Source organism: Pseudomyrmex gracilis, unplaced genomic scaffold (assembly GCF_002006095.1).
Source record: "Pseudomyrmex gracilis isolate BER0280 unplaced genomic scaffold, ASM200609v1 scaffold_0, whole genome shotgun sequence".
NCBI lineage: Eukaryota > Metazoa > Arthropoda > Insecta > Hymenoptera > Formicidae > Pseudomyrmex > Pseudomyrmex gracilis.
This window is the reverse complement of record NW_018020584.1, coordinates 2,021,309-2,042,786: the sequence shown is the minus strand read 5'-3', so window position 1 is coordinate 2,042,786 and position 21,478 is coordinate 2,021,309. Positions and strand designations below refer to the sequence as shown.

At 39.0% G+C, this 21,478-nt stretch overlaps 2 protein-coding genes across 4 annotated transcripts in view; one reads left to right on the top strand and one right to left on the bottom strand.

The window, feature by feature from the left end:
* Window positions 1-21,478, bottom strand: part of LOC109859888 — a 59,685-nt gene that overhangs the window by 19,440 nt on the left and 18,767 nt on the right. The window lies entirely within an intron of this gene.
* The window catches only part of LOC109859728 (calexcitin-2), a 40,258-nt gene that overhangs the window by 6,701 nt on the left and 12,079 nt on the right, over window positions 1-21,478 (top strand). Inside the window, exons 1-2 of one of the 2 annotated variants that reach the window (XM_020438365.1) lie at window positions 18,759-18,814; window positions 19,424-19,491. In XM_020438365.1, the coding sequence (XP_020293954.1) occupies window positions 19,434-19,491 (58 nt within the window). In that variant the 5' untranslated portion in view covers window positions 18,759-18,814; window positions 19,424-19,433. Of the gene's footprint in view, window positions 1-18,758; window positions 18,815-19,423; window positions 19,492-21,478 lie in introns of those variants that run through there. The other variant, XM_020438294.1, reaches the window with a different exon arrangement.

The window sequence follows — 21,478 nt, the reverse complement described above, 5'->3', positions numbered from 1 at the left end:
TTGGAGAAAATGGAAATTTGTGACACTTTTAGGTTGAAAGTAAGAGCAAATTTTATCCTTGCAATTGAACCTACTTTACTATCGTAACTCCTATATATAGTAGAATGAGAGGTTCATCAGAGAGTCAAAATTTCGACTCGGGATGTTACGTTCACTTTCTACTGCATCGGCATCGAAAAAACAAAGCGAAATTCCGCGCCAATTTTGCACACGGCGTTGATCGGTCTAAAAAACAAAAATGCGTATCGACATTCGTCACGACGGTGTGTATTGCCTCTACGTACGCGCTGACAAATCGGCTAAGGAAGTTATCGAACATGCCGCATCAGTCTCACGGTTATAAATTTGTCAGTGGTTTGCAAGCTACAACGTCGGAACGGTCTGTGTGTAACTTTAGAAATTGCTACACGAATCAAAATGTTACACTCCACCGGTGTTGTTGATGCATACAGTGCACACAGTACGCAAGAAATGTATCCATTTTCATTTTCGTACAAAGAGCGAGATACAATTTGTACGGTAAACACGAATGTAACGCAGTACGCTGCGTACTCCGAAAAAATTCAGATGTTATTTCAGAAAATATTTTCTGTATGACGCACAAAATTACACACATGAAAAAAATGATAAACTTTAACTTCCGGATCGTCAAACGAACTCGATATACATTTTGACAGATGTCTTCTTCTTGCGCTTCTTCATCAAGTAGATAAAAGATGAAATAACAAATGTCACTATCAGCGGAACGACCATTTAACTTTAACTTTAGTTTAAATGGAACTTTTCCCGTTTCTTTGTAGACCTGGAAAGAGACCAAGAGTCATCTAAACTATAGTTAAACTTAAGACTAAGTTAAAGATGTTGGCGGCACCATCTATAAATCAATTCTTTAAACAATTTCGCTGATTATAGAACGGTTATTTAATCGAAATTTCGTGCAGTTTTAACTCGATACAGTTTTTGTTCGCCCAATTGATCGCGCTATAGTTACGTTTACCGATTTAAAAACGTACAATATCTCGAGATCTCGATCTCGACGCGAGTTTTTACATTATCGATACCAATTTTTTCTCGTTCATTGATTCTCCTAACAATAGCGAATAAAAAAACGAGACACGAGAACATGTAAAATTTAATTTTGCGTGATAAATATCTAATAAAATTTTCTGCGTTAAATCCTTCGTAAATACATTGATTTGTGCGAGCCACCAACTTGGCATGCCAGGTCAATCAGGAGAGCACAGGGCCAATCATTTAAGCAAATACACAATTTACTGATGAAACAATAGAGCAACTTCGGCAAAGTTTCTCGAATCGGATTTTCCACGAAATTTGACGGTTTCGCAAGACTGTTCTTGACCGGCTGTTCCACTCTTCGTACTTAGTTTTCATAAACAGCACAAACACGTGCAAAACACAAACAAACTTAATTAATACTTATTATACATTGTGTTTTAATATCAATTATGCCACGTGACTTTATATTTGTGAATCGCTGACATTCCTTGTACGCGATGGCATTGCAAGCGTTTTAACGATATTATAAAAGTATTTGCATAATAACGCAAGCAGAATAATTAAATCAAGGTATGTTGTTCAAGAGTGTTATTGGAATTACACAGAACGAAGCTATTGAAATTGTTATAAAGATGTAAATTTATTCATATATTCGCCGTAAATTTATAGTTAAATAAGCGGAACAATTACTCTGTGTGTGTATAATTTTATAAATATTACTTTGGAAATTTATTACACAGTGTTTTATTAAAATTATACACGTATGTGTACACGTTTTCCGATACATCTCATTATTATCGAAAAAGCGATTAATCAATATTAAATTTGCTACCATGTTCTTTTCTAATAGTCTAATAGCAATTTCAAATTTTCCACCTGCTGCCGCAACGTTTAATATTAATAATATGCATATCTCTCGTCCCTTCAATGTGCACAATCAAGAAAAACCGAAGCTCTATAATCCACGCCGCCGGGCGCGTTAGATGCTTCTTTCGCGAAATTAACGAACAAAAATTTTCTCGAAAACTGGGACACGAAAGTCCCGCAGCGCGCGAGAGGACGCGATTATGTATATATGTATATTCTCCCGAAATGGAGATTATCTCAAACTGCAACGTGATAGTACAGTGTTAACTACGTACCACCGTAACTGTGTAATTTGAAACGTAGTCGCGCCTCCAACTCTGTCTGCGAACATTTTACCGTTGTCATACAATCCAATAATTTCCCTTTAACATCTTCGTTTAACTTGTGAGAGAATCTTCGCGTTTCAAACGCGCGTTGAAAATTATCTCACGGCTATCTTCGTTTTCGCGCACGAATGTGTGATTTTTCAACTTTTTATTAGCAATGTATGTGAAACTGTGAGTAATAATATAAAAACCTCTTTGAGACTGCATGGGTGAGTCTACTTTCTCCGAAGTTCTGGTCGAAAGCAGGTCAACCAGCTGACCACACAGAGCCGCAAAAAAGCTACGTGCATTTCGAAAAAAACGAGAATACGCATTTCAAGTCGACAAAAAAAAAAAAAAAAATCGTGAAACAAATGCGACTTAGGTTTGCTCGCCTTTGCATTTCCTTGCATGAAAGAGTCGAAAAGAATGCGACTCTTGATTGTTGCAACGACGACGACGCTTAATCTTTCCCTTCGCGGCGCAGGAGCGGCGATAAATGCGAGACGATATTATCGCAATCACCCCTCGAGTCACTTCGGAATACAGAGACCCACTGCCGGATGCAACGCCACCGCAGCAATTTAACCCCCTACACAAATGCTCGCTGTAATACACATATATTCGGTTTGCTGTAAAGAGTGGTACTAAACGGTACCTTAAGTGCCGACCCGAAATGTCGGTCGTAGGAAAATCTCGGGAATTGACTCAAACAAACGCGCGGAAATTGCCGCCCCGGACAGCGAACAGTCGTAATAGGAAAGCAACTGTGTATACAAGTAAAGAAACAATCATTGTCGCGGTGAACAACTAGAGAAACAACACACTTTGGATTTTTATAGACAAATATGTGTAATAAAAAAAAAAAAAAAACAGAGAAGAGAGAGAGAGAGAGAGAGAGAGAATAATTTTCTAAATTTCTGTCAAAAATTTATTTCGTCTCTTTTTCGTCGATATAAAACAAAGTCGACCCTCGTAAATACCCTCGGATTTAAATAGCAAGAAGAAAGATGACTTCTTTTGTCTGAAATTCGTGGACTATAAAAAAAACATCGACGATAATTCTGGAGAAATTAAAAACGAATTTGCCGCGCGCAAGAGAGAGAGAGAAAGAGAAAAAGAAACGTTTATATAAAGATCTGGAAATGTCTCTCGCGACAATCGCGAGCACTTTTGATTCGCCATGTGCATCTTTTTCTTCTTTGCGCACTTTTCAACGCGCAACATTCAACAAGCAACCTTTTCATATTGTTTATAATTACGTAGGATCAAGCCGAGCGTTATTCTGTGTTGCGCGGAAAGTGGAGAAAATACTTCTTTTTTTTTTTTCAACAACGTGAGTTATATTTTGCAACCTCAGAAAAAAGCATTTGACGACACCCTCTGACTTCGCTCTTTATCCCGGACGTTGCAAAAGCTGCAAATCCAGCACAAAATGCAATCGATTGAACAATAATCGCGTTTTACGTACACGTCAGGCACTACTTTGTTTTTTGTTTTTTCTTTTTTCGACAAGTTGTATGCGCGCGCATAAGTAAGTTTTTAAGTAAAGTGCTCGTCGTTGCGAATGTTGACACTCGCGCGCGCCATATCTCATAATTGCAGAATTAAAATTTACTTTTGACCGAGAAAGGGTGAGAGTAAGAGTCAAGAAAAAAGATTTTATTAAAACGTTACGTTTGCAATTAAGTTCCACGGATTTGCAATTCACTCGCTTTTTCAAGAACAGAATTTACTTTGCTTTTCGCAATGGGAACAGATGTAATCAGATTGCGTAGCGCGTACGCACGGATATATCTCGTATGTCATTAATTGTTCGCGCGATTCACTGCTCGAATATATTTCATATTTGTAATAACGAGATTTGTATCTCTCTCTTAATACAATTCTGAACAAAAACAGTTTATTTAGTATGTAGATTAAAAAATTTCTAATTTAACATATATAGATGTTGCTCAAGTTTGAAAATAGAACCAAATTAATTTTTCTGTCCCCGTTTCGTATCTTATCGTTACATTGCAGAAAAAACTCAATCAATCTTTTCAAGTGGATGTATTCGCGCGCACAACTTGTTCGCGGCGCGCACTGTTTCCGAGCGAGATAAGATAAATCAATCGATTGACAGCATACTTTATCTGCTCTACGCATATGGGAGGACGCATAGGCGAGATGGATGCGCGAGGTAAGAACCGCGCGGTTGATTGAATTCGAGCACGAGAAATCAATGGCTTGCGTGACGGTTCGATGGCAAAGACTCCGTGTGAATGCAGCGGCCGGGGTGCGTGACGAGAATCGTAATCGATTGATTAATAAATTTCGAGAGCTCGGCTCATTAAATCTCGTTCTGCGATACATCAGCCAAAGCGCACGTCCTCGCGGATACGTCGTTATTTATTCAAGATTATTACGGAGAAACGAATTTTCGTCATTAAGAGACGTCGCTCGCGTCGACACAGACATTTCTGCAGAATATAATTTCAATCGATACGCGTTAATTAGCGCAGGCAACATTGCAAAGAGTACTTAATAATCTCGTGCTCGCGGAGACTACTGTGTTAAGTACTGGCGTACTTTGCGAACTGCCGTACATTCTGCGACTGAGCTTAAGTTTCGACGATAACTTGGGCAAATACAAGATTTCTCATCAGAAAACACGTTTTCTCGAACGAAAGGAAGCTATTGAACGTTTGTTATTTATAAAGTTCGATTAACTCGCGCGACCAGTTTTGTTACTCTAATGGATTGCGCGCACATACAAATCACGTTACAGTTTCGCGAGTCTCGGCTCGTGATTGCTGCTATACAGAACAAATTTTTTGTGTTCCACGCACGGGTGTGGGGTATCTGTAGAATCAAAGACTTTTTTTTTCTATCGGGATGCGCGCGCAATAAAAAATTAATTTCCTATTCATCTCGCGTCGCACGCATATAAACTTTGCTTAATTAAGTTTTTACAACAGCGTTCTCGATGTTACTTTGAGCGAAGTTGCAACATCTTTTACGAAAGAGTCTGCATAACACGCTTGTACCGAAAACTTCAGCTTTATCGCGCGTCCGCGCTTTAGAACTTTATACGACGACGTGGATTTTTCGACAGCGAAGAGAACAGCTCTAAGAATCGTAATTAATCAATCAAAGCGACAGTTCGTGCAATTGGTTTCTTCATTATTGACGCGATTTTCGAAACGCGCGCAGGCGAAAATAAAATTTGTTGAATTCAAGTTTGTGAAATTCGAGGATTGAATTTATAGTTATTAACAACTTGAAAATATTTCACTGTGAATGCAACGCACATCCGTGGATTCATCGCAAGTACAACCTAATTAGAGGAAATTGATTAATTTCGCGATACACATTCTGAGTATACATTGCCGAAAAGCATCACTGATAAAAGAAGATGTCAATATCGTGAGAAAAGCTTTCTCGTCGGAAGCTTATATTTAATTTGTCGGCGCGGAAGTGAAAACCAAGAGCTCTTCGACAGAACTTACGGAACTTGCGCGAAGTCGCGCCCGTGAAAAACTTCAGTAATAATTCCGGTAAATTTCTTCTGCCGTTTTTAATGAAATGATCACAGTAGTATATGTCCGATATGGCGCCCCCCACTCCCGCAACCGAAGGTTGCGGGAGTGGGGGGCGCCATATCGTCCATGAGTGGAGGGGGTAACGCATGATGGGGGTAAGGCGGGGATCCCCGAATAGTGGGGGCGATACNTTGTATCGCTCCCGCTATTCGGGGATCCCCGCCTTACTCCCATCGTGCGTTACCCCCTCCACTCATGGACGATATGGCGCCCCCCACTCCCGCAACCTTCGGTTGCGGGAGTGGGGGGCGCCATATCGGACATATACTACTGATCACTTTCCGGTTTCGCGAAAGAGTGAATTACGACGTTAAATTATTTTTTTCTAAAATTGCAAAAAATGATATTTCTTTCTCACAAGTACGGCATAAGATATATATACAGTACATACTCGTGAAGCAAATATGTTTGTGAAAAGACGTAAAAAGGAAATAAAATTCTTTATTTTTTTTTTCCGGACTGACTTCTCATTATGTTCATTACAATCTCTTCCCATATCGATGTTGCAGTTACGTTCGCGACACGAGATTAACTTCGCAGTCGTTGTATCACGTACGGATCTAATCCAATCTATTTGAGCCTTGTGTCAGACGATCACGAACATTGAATTGATAATAAGCCGGGCACGTGAGTCCGCTTCTAAGTCCAATATTAGATTAAGTCCAATCGTGCAACGACGCCACAGAACTGTCCGTTCGAATCATGCGACCTGATGTTCGCTGATGGTTTTTCATATTCCGGTACGTAGAAACACATTAAGCGCGCGCTAGGGGCTGTTCGCCAGCTTAAAGCTTCGAATCGGTCATTGGTGGTACACACATATCAAATATACGCGCGCGATAACAAAGCCCAGAGAGCTGGATTACCACGGAAGCAATTAGACGCACACTGACACAATTGTACGTATATACATACGTGCGTACATACACACACGCGTCCGTTTTCTCGAGAAGATTCATGTTATCTTAAGCGCTCGCTCGCCTAGCGGCAGCGATAGAACGACAAAATGTCAGTGCCGCGCGTAACGAAGAACACGCTTCAAAGAGAGTGCAAAGGACAGGGGGCGGTTATACTTTGAAGGCAACTAATTTAATGGTCGCTAGCGCGGGTCGCGCCGACGGCAACGATGCCTCGATCGATCATTAGAAGAGCGAGCTAACGGACCTGGCGTAATGTGTTCGCTTCGTCGTCGTACACGTACGACAACACTCGCAAACGTGTACGAGCGCTCTGGGTGTCGGCGGAGAAGCCGCGGGCGCGACAGTTTCAATTGCTTAGAAATCCTCGGCGGGATTTGCACGCACGACGAGAGAAAGTTATCGGCGCGCGCGCGCGCGCTCCTTGCTCTCTATACGACGCGCCGCGTCTCACGCGTTCAACGAGAGCCGGAGAACGGTAATTAATTTCGAACACGAAGGTGACTTTTCCGCGCCGTAGGCGAATCCAGGTGATACCCGACCTGGGAGCAATCTTGATGTTTCGTCGTCGTCGTCGTCGTCGTCGACAGTGCGGATAAAGTTTTGCGCAACGAGTTTACGGGAATGGAATTTATGATAATACTCCGAAGCTTTTGCGAAAACGTACGGAGATTTTTTTCCATCGTCTTGTCGCATTAGGAGAAAATTGAAGAGAGCTTATTTCTTCAAATATCTCGAATCCAAAGATTTCTCGAGATCGGATGAGATTGCGCGCACTTCATAAAGCTAATTACTATCTTTTTATCTTGTAAAGATATAGTTTTTGAAATTTTCGGACTTGGAAAGATACGTGTAATCAGTTTTAAATTTTAATATTGTATAATTCTGTAAAATATATATATATATATATATATATATATATATATATATACTTTCTCTCTTGCTATAAATTTTCACAATAATAAACACGAACACATTAGTGCGGCCGTAATTTCAATTAAATCTATCAGAAACAGCCTGTAGTTGTCCGGTCTGTTGTTAATGCAGTTTGCTAAAGGACAGAATTCGGACGCACAAAACGCATTGTACTCCAACCCGACGGAAAGACCAACATAATACGACCTGCCATAATTACTCAGCTAATAAACGGGTCGAGGTAAACAATTTTGCACGAAGACTCCTATAGGTAGATAACACGATCTAAGGATAAACGGTTAATCGACTTAGTATGATAATCACATTTGCGCTCAAAATCCGCAATATCGTTAATAGTACGATCTCACATTTTGTTTCGTCGATTTTCGCGCGTTAATAAAAAAAAACTAACATGTATGTATAAAATGTAATAAGAGTATATCTGTAACGTAGCCGACTGTGTAAATGCAATTACATACTTTCAATGAAGAAACTTAATACGCAATATATACGCAAATTCTTAAAAGTAATTAAAAAACCATTTCAGTAAAATTCAAGCGCAGTTGATATAATTGCGTGCAAATTAAGTTTATGTGAGAAATATATTTATTACGATATAAGTCGCATTAATTTCTATATATATGTGCATGTTTCCGTCGTTAGAAACACATATACGTGTGATATAAGTATGTGTCAATTAAATAACCGATGATCTCTCGAGCCTTGCGTAACCCGCGTGTTTTACGTATTCCGCGTCCGAGTGCGGATTATATTTTCCAACGTGCCGCAGAATAAACTACGAAGGATTAATATCGGTCGGCGGGGCAGGCGTCGATTATACGTGACGATGTTGCTCCGCTGAGTGCACTTTATTCCGCGCCGAGTTTGTTTAATCAGGTATGCAATGGTATATATTAAATGAAGGATACGCAGTTTGCCGAGATGCACTTTTATTGGCTCTTTTATCCAAAGCTCATTTTGAAACACACGCGTTTAAAAGCAGTGCGCACGATGTGCTTCGAAAGTTTAATTCTCTCTCTCTCTCTCTCTTTCTCTCTCTCACGTCATCGATGTAAGCACCAAAATAAGCGACTCTCATGAAAAAAAAAAAAAAAACACATTCTTTCTCTGAGAGATAAAATAAAACTATATATAAACTTTGCAAAAAAATGCAAATTGACCTCTATTTACGATGCTATCCGCGCTGTGACATAATAAGTACGTGCTTCTAATTAGAATGTGAACTTTGAAAGACTAATCTACATAAGCACTATACAAACAGATATCACGTCTTTCCTCTTCCGGCGTTTTTAAAAATATTTTATTGTTTTTTTGTTTATATAAATGTAGTAAATGTAGTTTAAGTAAACATAAAAAGCATATATTATTTTAATTGAACGAATTGACACGAATACTTGATCGTGCTTCAGTTTTCTCGAGCTTCCGCAGAAGTTAGATTACCGACGGCATATATATAGATCGAAAGTGTATCGAGTGTTTCCTTAACCGAGGGCAAAGCAATCGAGCGAAATAATTAAATAAGATGCAACACAACTGGTGTACTCGACTTCGCGCGGATTATATCTTGCTCTTTACTCGAGCGACGCTTTAAGGAGCAACTAATTTCTTTGATACCGCGGGGAACGAAATTCTCATTTTTCAAATCTCGCTCGACGATAAATTTGCTTCGCGAATGTTCCTCCGACCAACGTTACGTCGTTGGTTCTTCAGTATTTCATGATTCACAATTCCAACGCATACATGTATATGCATTTAATATAACAAAAATGAATTAGTAGTTCGATTCTCTTAAAGAGTTCTAAGAATGCAGATTGGACGGAGACGTGATCGGATCAAATATGCACGAGATCGTTTAATCCTCTTCCGACTTCTTCGAGCCGACCTGTTAAAATAGGTTAATTAACTTGGATATTATCTCAACTGGCCACGATACACGAAGAGTAATTTATCAAAATGTAAGCATGAATTTATTTATTTATTTTTTTCAAAACTGAATCCGACATTTTGTTGCTATTTGTTTTTGTTTTTTACTTCTCGCACGCGAAACCAATTTCTGTCTCTTCTCGGTTGAGAGTTTTTACATCTGAGTACATTCGATTTACCTCCAAGCGCGTCTCTCTTGTAATTTTTACTTCAATCTTGTGTTTTCAACTTTATTTAGCGAAACGTGATAATCGGATGAGAGAGAAAGTAATAAAACTAGAATGAAATATTATTTAAGAAGTCGAGAAATAGAAACTCTTTTCCATTTTTAACGCTTTAAATCAGTGACTATCGATGTTTTTATTTTATAGAAATAAAAAAACAACAGATACACACAAATTGCTCACAAATAAATTAATTATGTACAATTACAAACCATACTAGCGATATATCTTTCGAGATTTAATATCGGATGAAGTTAAGAAATAATCTAATTTCATCTCTAATTACACGCAATCTCGTGGGGTCCACGAGTTATTCATTTTTGTCCTCATAAGGTAAGTCGTAATGTGGCGAGCGCGCCATCAAGACGGATTATAACCGCGCGGATTATGTGCCGCGATGCGTAATTTGATAAGCTACTTGCGCGAACGCGGGGCACGTGATGCACGTGCATTTCATTCAATAGCCGTCGAGCGACTCGGAGACCGATAAATGCAGCTCGGATTCAAATGAAACTTGCGGCTTCGTTTGTGTGCAACTCGAGAAGATGATTCGTTGCTCTCGGTGCGTACAAGATGCCATTTAAGACCAATTGACAATCGCAATGAAGGCCGCGTAATGTCTTCAATGAGATCCCTTCTATAATACTTTTCTGCGAAATGAGAAACGTTAATCGGAATGAACTTTCTACATATCACGTTTGTACGATCACAATTTTTACGGCGACTCTTTATATTTGTGCCCATCGTCGCGTATAATAAAATAACGGCGAGTAATAAACCGCATCTCTCTATTGTTCGCAATTTTTTGGGAATAATATATACTTTTTCCTGTTTCCACAAAATGCATTAATAAATTCCAAAATGCAATGCAAAACTTGCACGATAAAAAATAAAAACATAATTACACAAAAGGCCTCGACTTTTTAAATCCTTTTGGTTTTTTTTTTTTTTTTTTTTTTTTTTTTTTTTTTTTTTTTTTTTTTTTTTAGATATAATTTTGTCGCATAGGTCGCGTGGAGAAAATGTGAAATATGAAACTCAATTGCGACGAAAAAATATATATTTGATCAGTGACCTGCGCGATCCCGTGATATTTTGCGCCTACGAATTTATCCGCGTCAATTCTTTCGTACATATATTCCGCGTTATGAATGAGAAAGAATGTTTTTCTCCAACAATTTAATTTCCACGCGAGTTAGATATGTATTTTTATTTAAACGCCGCCAGCGTACTGAACCAGCGTGTATATGTATATGTATATGTACATATCGTTATTGCGCGAAACGCTGGTATTTCTGAAACTTCGGAGTCCGACGCAGCGCATTGTTGCTCCCAGTAGCCAGGAAGTTATAACAACAGCGAACGTTGCAAAAGTCTTCGTCCCACTGTTGTGAACGCGACTGTCTTCGTGTGCGGTACGGAAGGTTTCGCGCTATCTCTCAACTAGCGAGCGTTACACCGAGACGCACCGTCGTATTTTTACTTAAGTTTACATTATTACGAGACACTTCTCTACGAAGAGAAGAGCTTTTATCTACCGTCCAAAAGTTAATATAGCTGTATCGTGCGTGATAACGCTCTCTCGAGTTCAGCCAATCTCTCTCTGTCTCTCTCTCTCTCTCTTTCTCTCTCAAGCGCTTGTATCGCATGCGGGGATACGACACGCCAAAATCTCAGGAGGATTCTCCCCGAAATATCGCCCCCTTATGAGAAACTGCTGCCATAAACTCGGGGGAAATAGCCGTTTTTTTTTCGTATGACGTGAAATGATGTGTTTTGAAAATTATATACCTGGACAACAAACGTTTCTGGTGGATTATAATATTTTGTTATTTTTGTTATAAGTGTGTGTATATTGATCTCTTCCGTATACTCAACATCGACAAGTAAATATTAATGTTTAGTTGCAAAGTACGATGCTGATTCATATTTCGTATAGTGTGACGTGTTTCAATCTAAAGTTGCGATGGTTGTGCATCAGGAACGCGGCGAGAGAGAAGTTTCGCAACTGGGTTTCCCTTTGTGCCGCGTTTAATCGGGATTGTTGCGTTATTTCCCCCAATTGTTTTGCAAGAATTAGAAGAATAAATATCAAGCGCGATCTAATTGAAATATCGCGAATTCTTTGCGAACGTTTTCACCGGGATCTCCCCATAATGCCAGCCAATCGTTTTGTACAATCGAAAAAAAGCGCGGGAACTTTTGTTTGCTGTTTGTTTTATTTTTACGATCGGGAACGACGTTTAATTTGCTCGTCTCATTCACTCGTCTCTCTTTGATTAAATAAAATATCGCAGTATAAAGAGATTGTTTTTTTTTTTTTTTTTTTTTTTTTTGAAAAAGTTTACAGTTAAATAAAGACAATTAACGATTCTGACAATTAATCGCCGATCGCAACAAAAGTCGTGACAGAAGGGAGAAATAACAAAAACATTATTTTTTATTTGATGAAACAGGACTTTTCTATGGCAAAAATTCGTAAAATTTAACGCTTGCAAAAGTCAATGAAACTCGACCTCATTTTTGACTTACATTTTTACAGAACACACGACTATCACACACTGCTTGTCATATTCCGGAAAATTTATATATCACGGAATTCTGCCAACAGTGTTCACAAATTCGGTGTCAAACTATACATCATCTCGTAAAAAAAAAAAGAGAAAAATCGATGGTCGAATATATCGAAGCTCTCCCGAATATCATGATGTTAATTACAGCCACTTCTATTCTGATTGGTTCTTTTATTTCTCTATGGTTTTATGCTTCACGTTGCCGATCACAGATATTTATTTTTGACAAAGATGTACGTGTGAGACGCAGCAATAGCGCATGCGTCTGTTACGTCTAGTATAAGTAGTAAAAAATCTCTCTTACGTAAGAATAAAAAAACAGAATAATTTTCACATTGGAGTTCTGTGTGTACTCGCGTTAATTAATTGTATTTGGATATAATTAAATAATAATTCTCGCGACATTTCTGAGTAACGAAATTAAACTCTAATTGCTGCTTTCTCAACGAAGTCTTCGGGTCACCTTCAAGCGTACTTTAATCGAGTAGAATTAAATTTTTCGTTACTTCTAAAAATAAATTCCTCTAATATTCGCTACGATCGTACATTATATATAAACGGTAAAGTAATTTACTTCGATAATCGACATTAACCATAAAACAGATAACGATGTAATAAACGACAACGTGTAATGTATAATGTATCTTATTTGAACACATTTGAGAAAGAAATATTTTCATAAATATTAGAAGTACGACACAAGGTCAATTCGACAGCAGTACATGACTGCGTATAAATTGCCGCGTTTTTGTAAACCGTCAATTAAAACGCCACGAGACAGTAACAGAGACACGTTGAAACGAAATTGAATTTTTCTGTTGATAACGCAATAAATTTTTCGTTTCTAATAGCGAAGGATTTTCGGTACAATGAGCGTGATTAACGGATTTCGTTTTCGTTCCTTGATTTTTATTGCCCGATACGCATATAAAAATGTTACAGACCGCTGCTCCTGACCGAATTCCACCACGCAAAGTTTTCTCATTAATTGTGGTCAGTGTGGCACGTACACGTGTGCATATACGTGTTACGATCTGTTAGCGCCTCGACCAAAATATAAAGCGTTACGCGTCACGGTTTACCTGATGGAAAAACGGCGCTTTTCGCTCTCGCGAATATACAGTCGATAAATCGTAACGACACCGGCCGAATAATTGACGGGTCATTTCGATTTCGTCGCACGTAATATCATCGATGCGTGTCGCGCAGTGCAGAGAGAGGGTGTTTTCGCGCGCGAGAGAGCGAACCACGCACCTGGACAAATTTAGCTCCCGCTACGTATCTCGTTAACAAATATTGAATTTTCATTAATCGTTACTCTGGCCGCGTAACATTTAAAAGAACCGTTGCTTTTCTCTCCGGTAAGCTTCAAAGTGGAAGCGAAGTTAATTACGTCGAGCGCTAACATGTGAGAAAATTGTTGTTGCTAAGCAGAGAGTGAATTTTGCGAAAAAAAAGAACAACGAAAAAAAAAATCTTCCGTAGTTTTGCGCAAAGTTTTTCTCTTTGGATAATTCTGTAATTTAGCGCGATCACACTTGGAACTGAACGTACAGCTCTAAAGCGCATCTGTTAGCACGATGTGAGAATGACAAGAGAATGATATACGCGACTGGATGCCGAGAGCGTGATTTAATTAAACATTAAAAGCCTCCCGCGATACAAGTAGGCCACTCGTTATACGATGCCACTCTCCGATTCAATGAGGAAAGAGCTGCTCGTGCCTCGTCATTGTTGCGTAAATATCTTCAGTTTGTCCCGTTAGCTAATAAAATTGTTGTTTTTAGGCATTAATCTTCTGTGAATTTTGAAGTAGCGAACAAGCGCGCGAAATATTCAATAAGTTTCGTATTACAGAAAAAAATGTGATGACACCGTCATCTTCGATTTACATGAAAACACAAGCATTTTATATTTTCTCGTTATAAAAGCGTTGGAGTAACGATTTTTCGTTTCTAATCTCCAAAAATAAAAGAGATCCCCATATTTCTGACGTGCAAACTTGTCAACGGTTGTACATCACATTACAAGTTTCGCGCTTCGTTTCGTGAATTTATTTTCTCGAAATTCGCGAAACGGATCCGTGTGAAATCAAGGGGTGGCATTCACAAATATTTGTTCTCGCTGCTGACGCAGCAGCGTGTATATCTCGCATTTATTTCGTAATCCGAACGACAACATCGCGCAGAGAGATGTTGCGCGATCGAGTGTTTGTCTATTACTTTCGCCGAGAACGACGGGAGAGAAAAGAAACTACGAGTGGGTATCACGTTATTTCACAGCGAAATAAATGCAACGACCTCGTCACGCTCAAATGCGTCGCAATAAGGCGAGACGTGGTGTACGATAATAACAAAGGGACTTTGGAATTCCGTACTTAATTCGTAATTAAGATATAAACAGCGCGACGGCATCTTTACCTTATTTCTTATTTTGCAGGAGACAATGTAAAGCAGATGAAAAATCAAGAAATTCTTGAACTGTTTTGCACTTCTTCAGAAAAGAGAATACAAAACAAAAACAAAAAAAAACAAAACAAAAAAAAAACAAAAAAAACAATATAATTGCTTCCGTTGGATGAACATTTAACAGAGACATTTAAAAAAATAACAGATTTAGATTAAACAGATTTTGCGCTGCTGTTTTTCGAATATTTATTTTTTACCGGCACTGTTTTAAAATGTTTTATTGTATCATCGCAAATATAAATTCTCATCAATCACATGACATTTATTGGCGATAAAAAAAAAAACTGCAACCGGATATCATTTTATTGTTTTATCTGTTATTGATTCAGTGACTTAGTTTATAAAACAATATATATATGTATATAATTTCAATATTTTTCCGAATTATTTGAATAATATAAAAAGCTTCTTCTTGTGTTTCTACGTAGCGTTGATTTCACACACACACACACACACGCACACGTCGATCTAAAATATGTCAACGTCGTCTCGGAAAATCATTGGCCAATTTTATGCGTGCGAACGTTATAAAGCTCGTTGCGATATTATCGGATTTCAAGTACCGTGCGAGTACGTCAACATTCCGAGAGAAATTTCAAAAGAGGCGCACAATTTCTCGTTATAGAGCTCAAACAGAAGCTCTCTTTTTCTCTCTCGAAGAACGAGACGATGAGAGACGAAGCGACGAAGGATCATAAGTAGAGAAAATTGCGTCTTTTGCGCAACACACCGTGCGAATAAGTAATCTGTTTTTACGATCACCCTTGAGCGAATTGGACGGAATATCAATCGCAGAAATATATTCTTAGACAGGCGCGTCTTCAAATCTGCGGATCAAAGTTTGATGCATCCGATATAATAGATTAATTTGCTTTGAATTAAATGCGTTCGAAATATCACGTGCACTGCAAAAGACCACACAATAAAAACTAAATGAGAAAAACGATAATCGATTTTCTATGCGGCGATTTTTTGAAAAGATTAATAGCAATTTCCGTCGAAAAGAAAAAAAATCACGTCTTTCATCATCCTCCTTTCTGAAGATGTGCAAACGACAGACACATCGCTATGACCACTGCAGCCAAGTTTTCGTGGAGTGCTGCGGCGTAAGAAGCGCTCCAGCAACTTTCTTTACACTTTCCTCCGGAAACTTCGCACAGCGATAGCGGAGGAAGTCTTACTTCCCAACACTCTCTATGTTTTAGCGTGTAATTCTTCAAGTTCAAGTACTTTCGTCAGCAGTAAACGGCGCGTGTTAAATATTTCACTCCAATTTTTGGGCAATTACAACAAGAAAGTTTTTACTTAGAAGAGAATTTCTTTATGAACAAATCTCTTATTAAATTTGCATTTCCTTGTCTCTTTCTCTCTCTCTCTCTCTCGTCTCTGTAAAGAAAATCTTCAATTATCTACGTCTTTGTAGGTGTTAGTTAATAATATATCGTTATTTATAAATGTCTAAGAAAAATAATACAATATTTTTAAAGCGAGTAATTAGATACATTGTGTGTGTGTGTGTGTGTGACATAACTACTATACTAGCATCCGCGCGATTGGCACTAGGAGGGTTGACGCGCAGAGATAACGGCACTGCAGTGATAGCGTTTTCGTCGCCATAGTGTGCTCAACACAGGACACAATAGTCTTTGCACGGTGACGTCATCTTTGCACGCTAGTATATCATTCACGGACAGATTATAATGGATGTTGCGAACGAGCTGTTGCAGTATCGTCGATATGCTGCATCGATCGATAAATCGCAAGCCAAAGACGATGAGTACGTACAATAAAATATATATATATCTATGTCTGCAAAATTAAAACAAAAAATTCCAGCGAAAGTAGCTAAGCCGATTTATTATTGCTTTTAATTAAACTGCGCTGTGAGGTTGGCCGCGCATGTGAATTCCGTAAATTTTCTATCGAATTTTAATTATCCGATAATGAACGCACACTGAGCGCTCATTGCACTTGTCGGGGCGCGTATTGTTACACGGAACTCGCGCGCCGAATTGATTTAATTAACTACTAGAATATTAAAATCTGCAAACAATATATGTATATTATATATATATATAAGTGTATTGATGTTTTCTATGTGCAGGCATTTCTATTGCGTCAGTGTCGTTAACCGAGTGAGCCCGCGATTACAAGATAAATGTACGCGCCGGCGATTCCGAGCATGAATTGACGTCAAAATCGACCTTGATGCAAATTAGCGATTTTACAACGCGGTGATAATTATTTCTGCGATGATATCCTGATGATTATCAGACACTATTGTTTCATTCGTTGCGCGATCACTTGAGACCAGTACTCGAATTTATTTGCAGCTGCCGAAGGATTTTCTTTATGTTTGCCGTTCGTTTTTCCCCTCACCTCACTCGCCTCCCCGCTTCGACGCGATGAAGGAAAAGCGTAGCGCTTAGGAAAATCCTTCGACAGTTGCCGAAGTACGTTCGAACATTGAGATTTAAGAACATACGTGGCACGTGTTAAAGTAACAAATCTCGTTTTCTTCGTTCACGAGAATCCTCGAATAATTGTAATTCCTCTTTTTCTGGCAAGAGTTTGATTAAATATATCATACTTCTCTTTTTTCTCAATGCGGCTCTTACAATCCTCTCTGTTACTTTAATGCACCGTAGGAATTTAATTTGCATTAATTATCAGCGACGACGGAAGAACTGTTTGAAATCGTTTTTATCAAAGCAAGCTCCTTGTGTGTTAACGCGTTGCCGGAGACGCCGGCGACTGTAAACGAGATTTTAAGAATTCAATTATTCAGGAAGTTACACTTGAAAACGGGAGACAAAATCTCGTTTTTGTCCGTCGAATAAAATTTCTCTCTGTGTCGCGAACGCACGTACTCGCATTGTTTTCACGCGAAAATCCAACGTGAAACACGCAAACTTGCAACTTTTCCCTGATTCGGTTACGTCGAGCAAATTGCACCGATTAATGCGAAAAACTCAATATCGCGACACGATCATTTCACATAATTGAATCGGCATAACAACGTATGCGCGCACAAACAACATTTGAAGAAGAACATAAATCATTTCAAAATAAGTCAAATACAATTTGCAATAGTGATTTATCATTCTTATTGATCGCGTTGTGTTATATATCGCAGATGCAAAATTCATGTTCACCAAAAATGAACAGGCAGAAAATATATACGTTATCAGCGTCAAATGTAATATCACTAGTGTTACATGACGGAAACGAAATAAGAGCAATCGTTCATTATTCCGACTGAACATGCGAATTCATATCGTATCGCATTCATTCTTCTTGATTGCGCATTTGTCACGGAAAAATCGCAACAAATTTATAAAGAGAAATATGTACATGTGTGAGTATCTGCACGCGAACTTAAATCAATTAAAGTAACATCGCTGACAGTCACTTTCGCAATTATTGTTGATCCCTCCTGATTCGAGCAGCGTCTTAATTAAATCTCGTGCAATCTCACACAAACGAGTTTACCGAGCAAACAACAAAGATATTTTAAGCGAAATACTTTCTTTCGCTCTCGTCCTAACCGAATTAGCGGCAACGCGCGTGTTATTAGATTCCGATCGCGCGTAGAGACGCATCTCCTTTAAAGGAGAAATCGGGGTCGTTTATCGCGACATAATCGACAATTATCGACTACTTTTATATAGACCGATCCAAAAATAAAAAAAAAAAAAAAGAAGAAGGAAACTGCGACGCAAAGCGTCGCTCATTATACGCTTGTGTACCTGCGATTGTTAGATAACTCAAATTACCGGGATATAGCCGTGTCTCGTAAAATCATTCTGATGAAACGTGCGTCACAGAATAACGGGGGATTGCGCGCGGCGACTTATCGCTACCAAGATTCTCTCGAACTCAAGAGAGATTATTATATAAAGACCGATGCCGCTGGGAAGCACCGCAGTGTTCGCTTCAGACAGAAGAGAGCACGGGAAAGCTCTCTAAGATCTATTAATCGTTCCTCGCGATATCACTTGTACGCTGCTTTTTATAACGAGCCGGTTGACCCGCGTAATTCATTAATTACACGGCGGTGGAAATTTTACCATCGTTTTTGCGCTAGCTCAGCCGTTAAACGATCGTCTCCGATTGTCTCGATCGAAAATTGTAGGATTATTCGGAATAAGTGTAATTAATGTGTGAACGTGTTGCTGCATTGCAGTTACTTAAAAAACAAAATAACAAATAAAGTGATAAATATAGTTTGGAATTAAACGAGATATGATGCAAAAGTGAAAAACATAAGATGAGAGGATTAGATTGAAAAATATTATTTTAAATTAACTCTCCGCTGAAATGAAACAAGATAAATACTTTCTTTTCGAACAAAATTGCAAATCCCGCTAAAACGCCCCCGTGTTTTCATAATGACCTCGCGAATATCGGGATTGTACGTACAAAGTGGCCTGATACACGCGCGCATATACACACAAGCGATTGCCGCGATTACTTTTTATTCCCCGAGATAAAAGAAGGGTCGGTCGCTCGAGACAATCGACCCTGATCGTCACTCGATCGCGAACGAATATTAACATTGTGCACACATCTCTCTAACGCCCCTTTCTCTCTCTTCTTAACTTTGCAGGGTTTCAAAGATGCCGCTGTCCGAGTTTCGTAAGAAAAAATTACTCTTCATCTTCAACGCTTTCTTCGGTGAGTATCGTCAACATTTTTTGGCGTTTCAATCTTAGCGCAAAACAATTACGTTATGAAATAAAATTTTATATTAGAATTACATTAGAAATTTATTGCATTTAATATTAAGAAAATTACGTAGCGCAAAAAAATTTGCATCATGAGATAAATTTATATTAAATTTACATTAGCAGCAATGTTCGGTCGTTAATGAAATAGAATTTTCATCGTTCGAACAATAATATTACGGCAATATCGTTCATAAGACAAATAAAATTCGCCGCAATATTTCTAATGAGAAATGAATCATCAATTGTTTCGGAAAGCTGAATATTAAATGAAGGCAAATAATAATTGCAACAAGTTATAGCCGTAATATGAAGATGATATTTTTTAGCTTTCAAGCTCGACTTACTATTCATCTTATTGAGATCTCAATCACTTTTTTTTTCGCGATTGTTATATTTGTAACAATCTCTGTCACAAAAGTTTCCAATTCAAATTTATTATACTCGCAATATAAAAACTATAAATCGAAAAAAAATTCATTATTATCGTCTGTTTCTTTGAACAATGAACATTCAATATACAAAGATTAGAAGTAAACAGCTTGTATCAACTCGTTGAAAAGTTGCCGTGATCTCCAGAAGGTAATAACAGAAAAAAGTAATTGAGATAATCTTTTAGTAGAATTTTCGCATTAAATCCAAGTTTTGTTAAACCTAAGTCTCAATGTAACTTGGTTGCAAATGGATGGCACTTGTAAACGTCGCGCGACTCTTTCCTCGTCGTGCGGGATAGCTCGTGTTCCATCGAGGATAGCGCGATTCTAGATCACAAACAAGCGCAAACTTCTTTTGGACGTTTCGAGATGACATTTACCGCCCTCCCGACGCTCGTTGGGGATGAAAATCTCACGCGTTCTCTCCTTGTATATACATCCCGATGAAACAAATCCTCATCGAGCGCTAACGTAACGAACGAGGTGTCGGCTTCTCGGCTCCATCGGCTTTCATTCCCACCCTTCGCTATGTACGCGCGCGTTCTCGTTTCCAAGATTCTCCTGATTCTCTCCTAACGGCCCTATTTCACTCTCCCCTTCTCTCCCGCCTTCGCTTTCGCGAAAAGTCCGCGCACACAGGCCGTATCGTTCCAACACGAATGAAATACGAAGTGCGCGCCCGGAGGGTCTCGCACTACTCTCGTAGCCTAGTCTTTCGTGCGGCTCTTTACGTGGGCGGATGAAAATGGGGATCGGGGGGTTGCGCGCGGGCATTTTCTCTGCGGTCTCCGTGTGGCACCTATGTGTCGGCCCATTCCCGGCCGAGAGCGAGCCAAAGAGGTCGCGTACACGCCTATTTATGGGTGGCGAACTCTGGAGAAGATAAACAATGGTCGCCGTCGGGTCCAGTTAAAGGGTCGCCCTCGCGTGGATGATGTACGGTACGTGTTCTAATTCCACAGCGTGCGTGAGCCCCGTTGAATGAGAGTTGTTCCGGCGCGAAATCGTTTTAAGACTCATCTCTTCTTTCTTGACCTTAACGGCCGCTGTTTTTTCTCTCCATCAAGAAGAGACTCCGAGCCGACGTACTTTCCGTGCCGTATCATATCGAACGCAATAAAACGAGATCATGTTACGCCCGCACATTAAATAAATAGAACGGAACTTTCATTTATTCTACGGATAAAACACATCGCGAAATATCGCGCGATATTGTTAAAGCGAGATTGACAATTTTTTTATTTGCGAATCTGCTTTGAATGGGAAAATCATAAAGTATAATAAAGAATGACATTTGCGCACAAGCTACACGGGATTGTTTCCATAGCACGATACGTTCTACAATCGCGCTGCTTTAACCCTCGGGGAACACACCTATTTTTTCAATCAAGAAGAACAATCTGGGTCAATTTGACCCTGTCCACTTTTTGAGATGCTACCATTTAAAATGCATCTATCCGATTGGCTTGAAAAAATTTTTGGATATATTTTGAACAGTTTGGA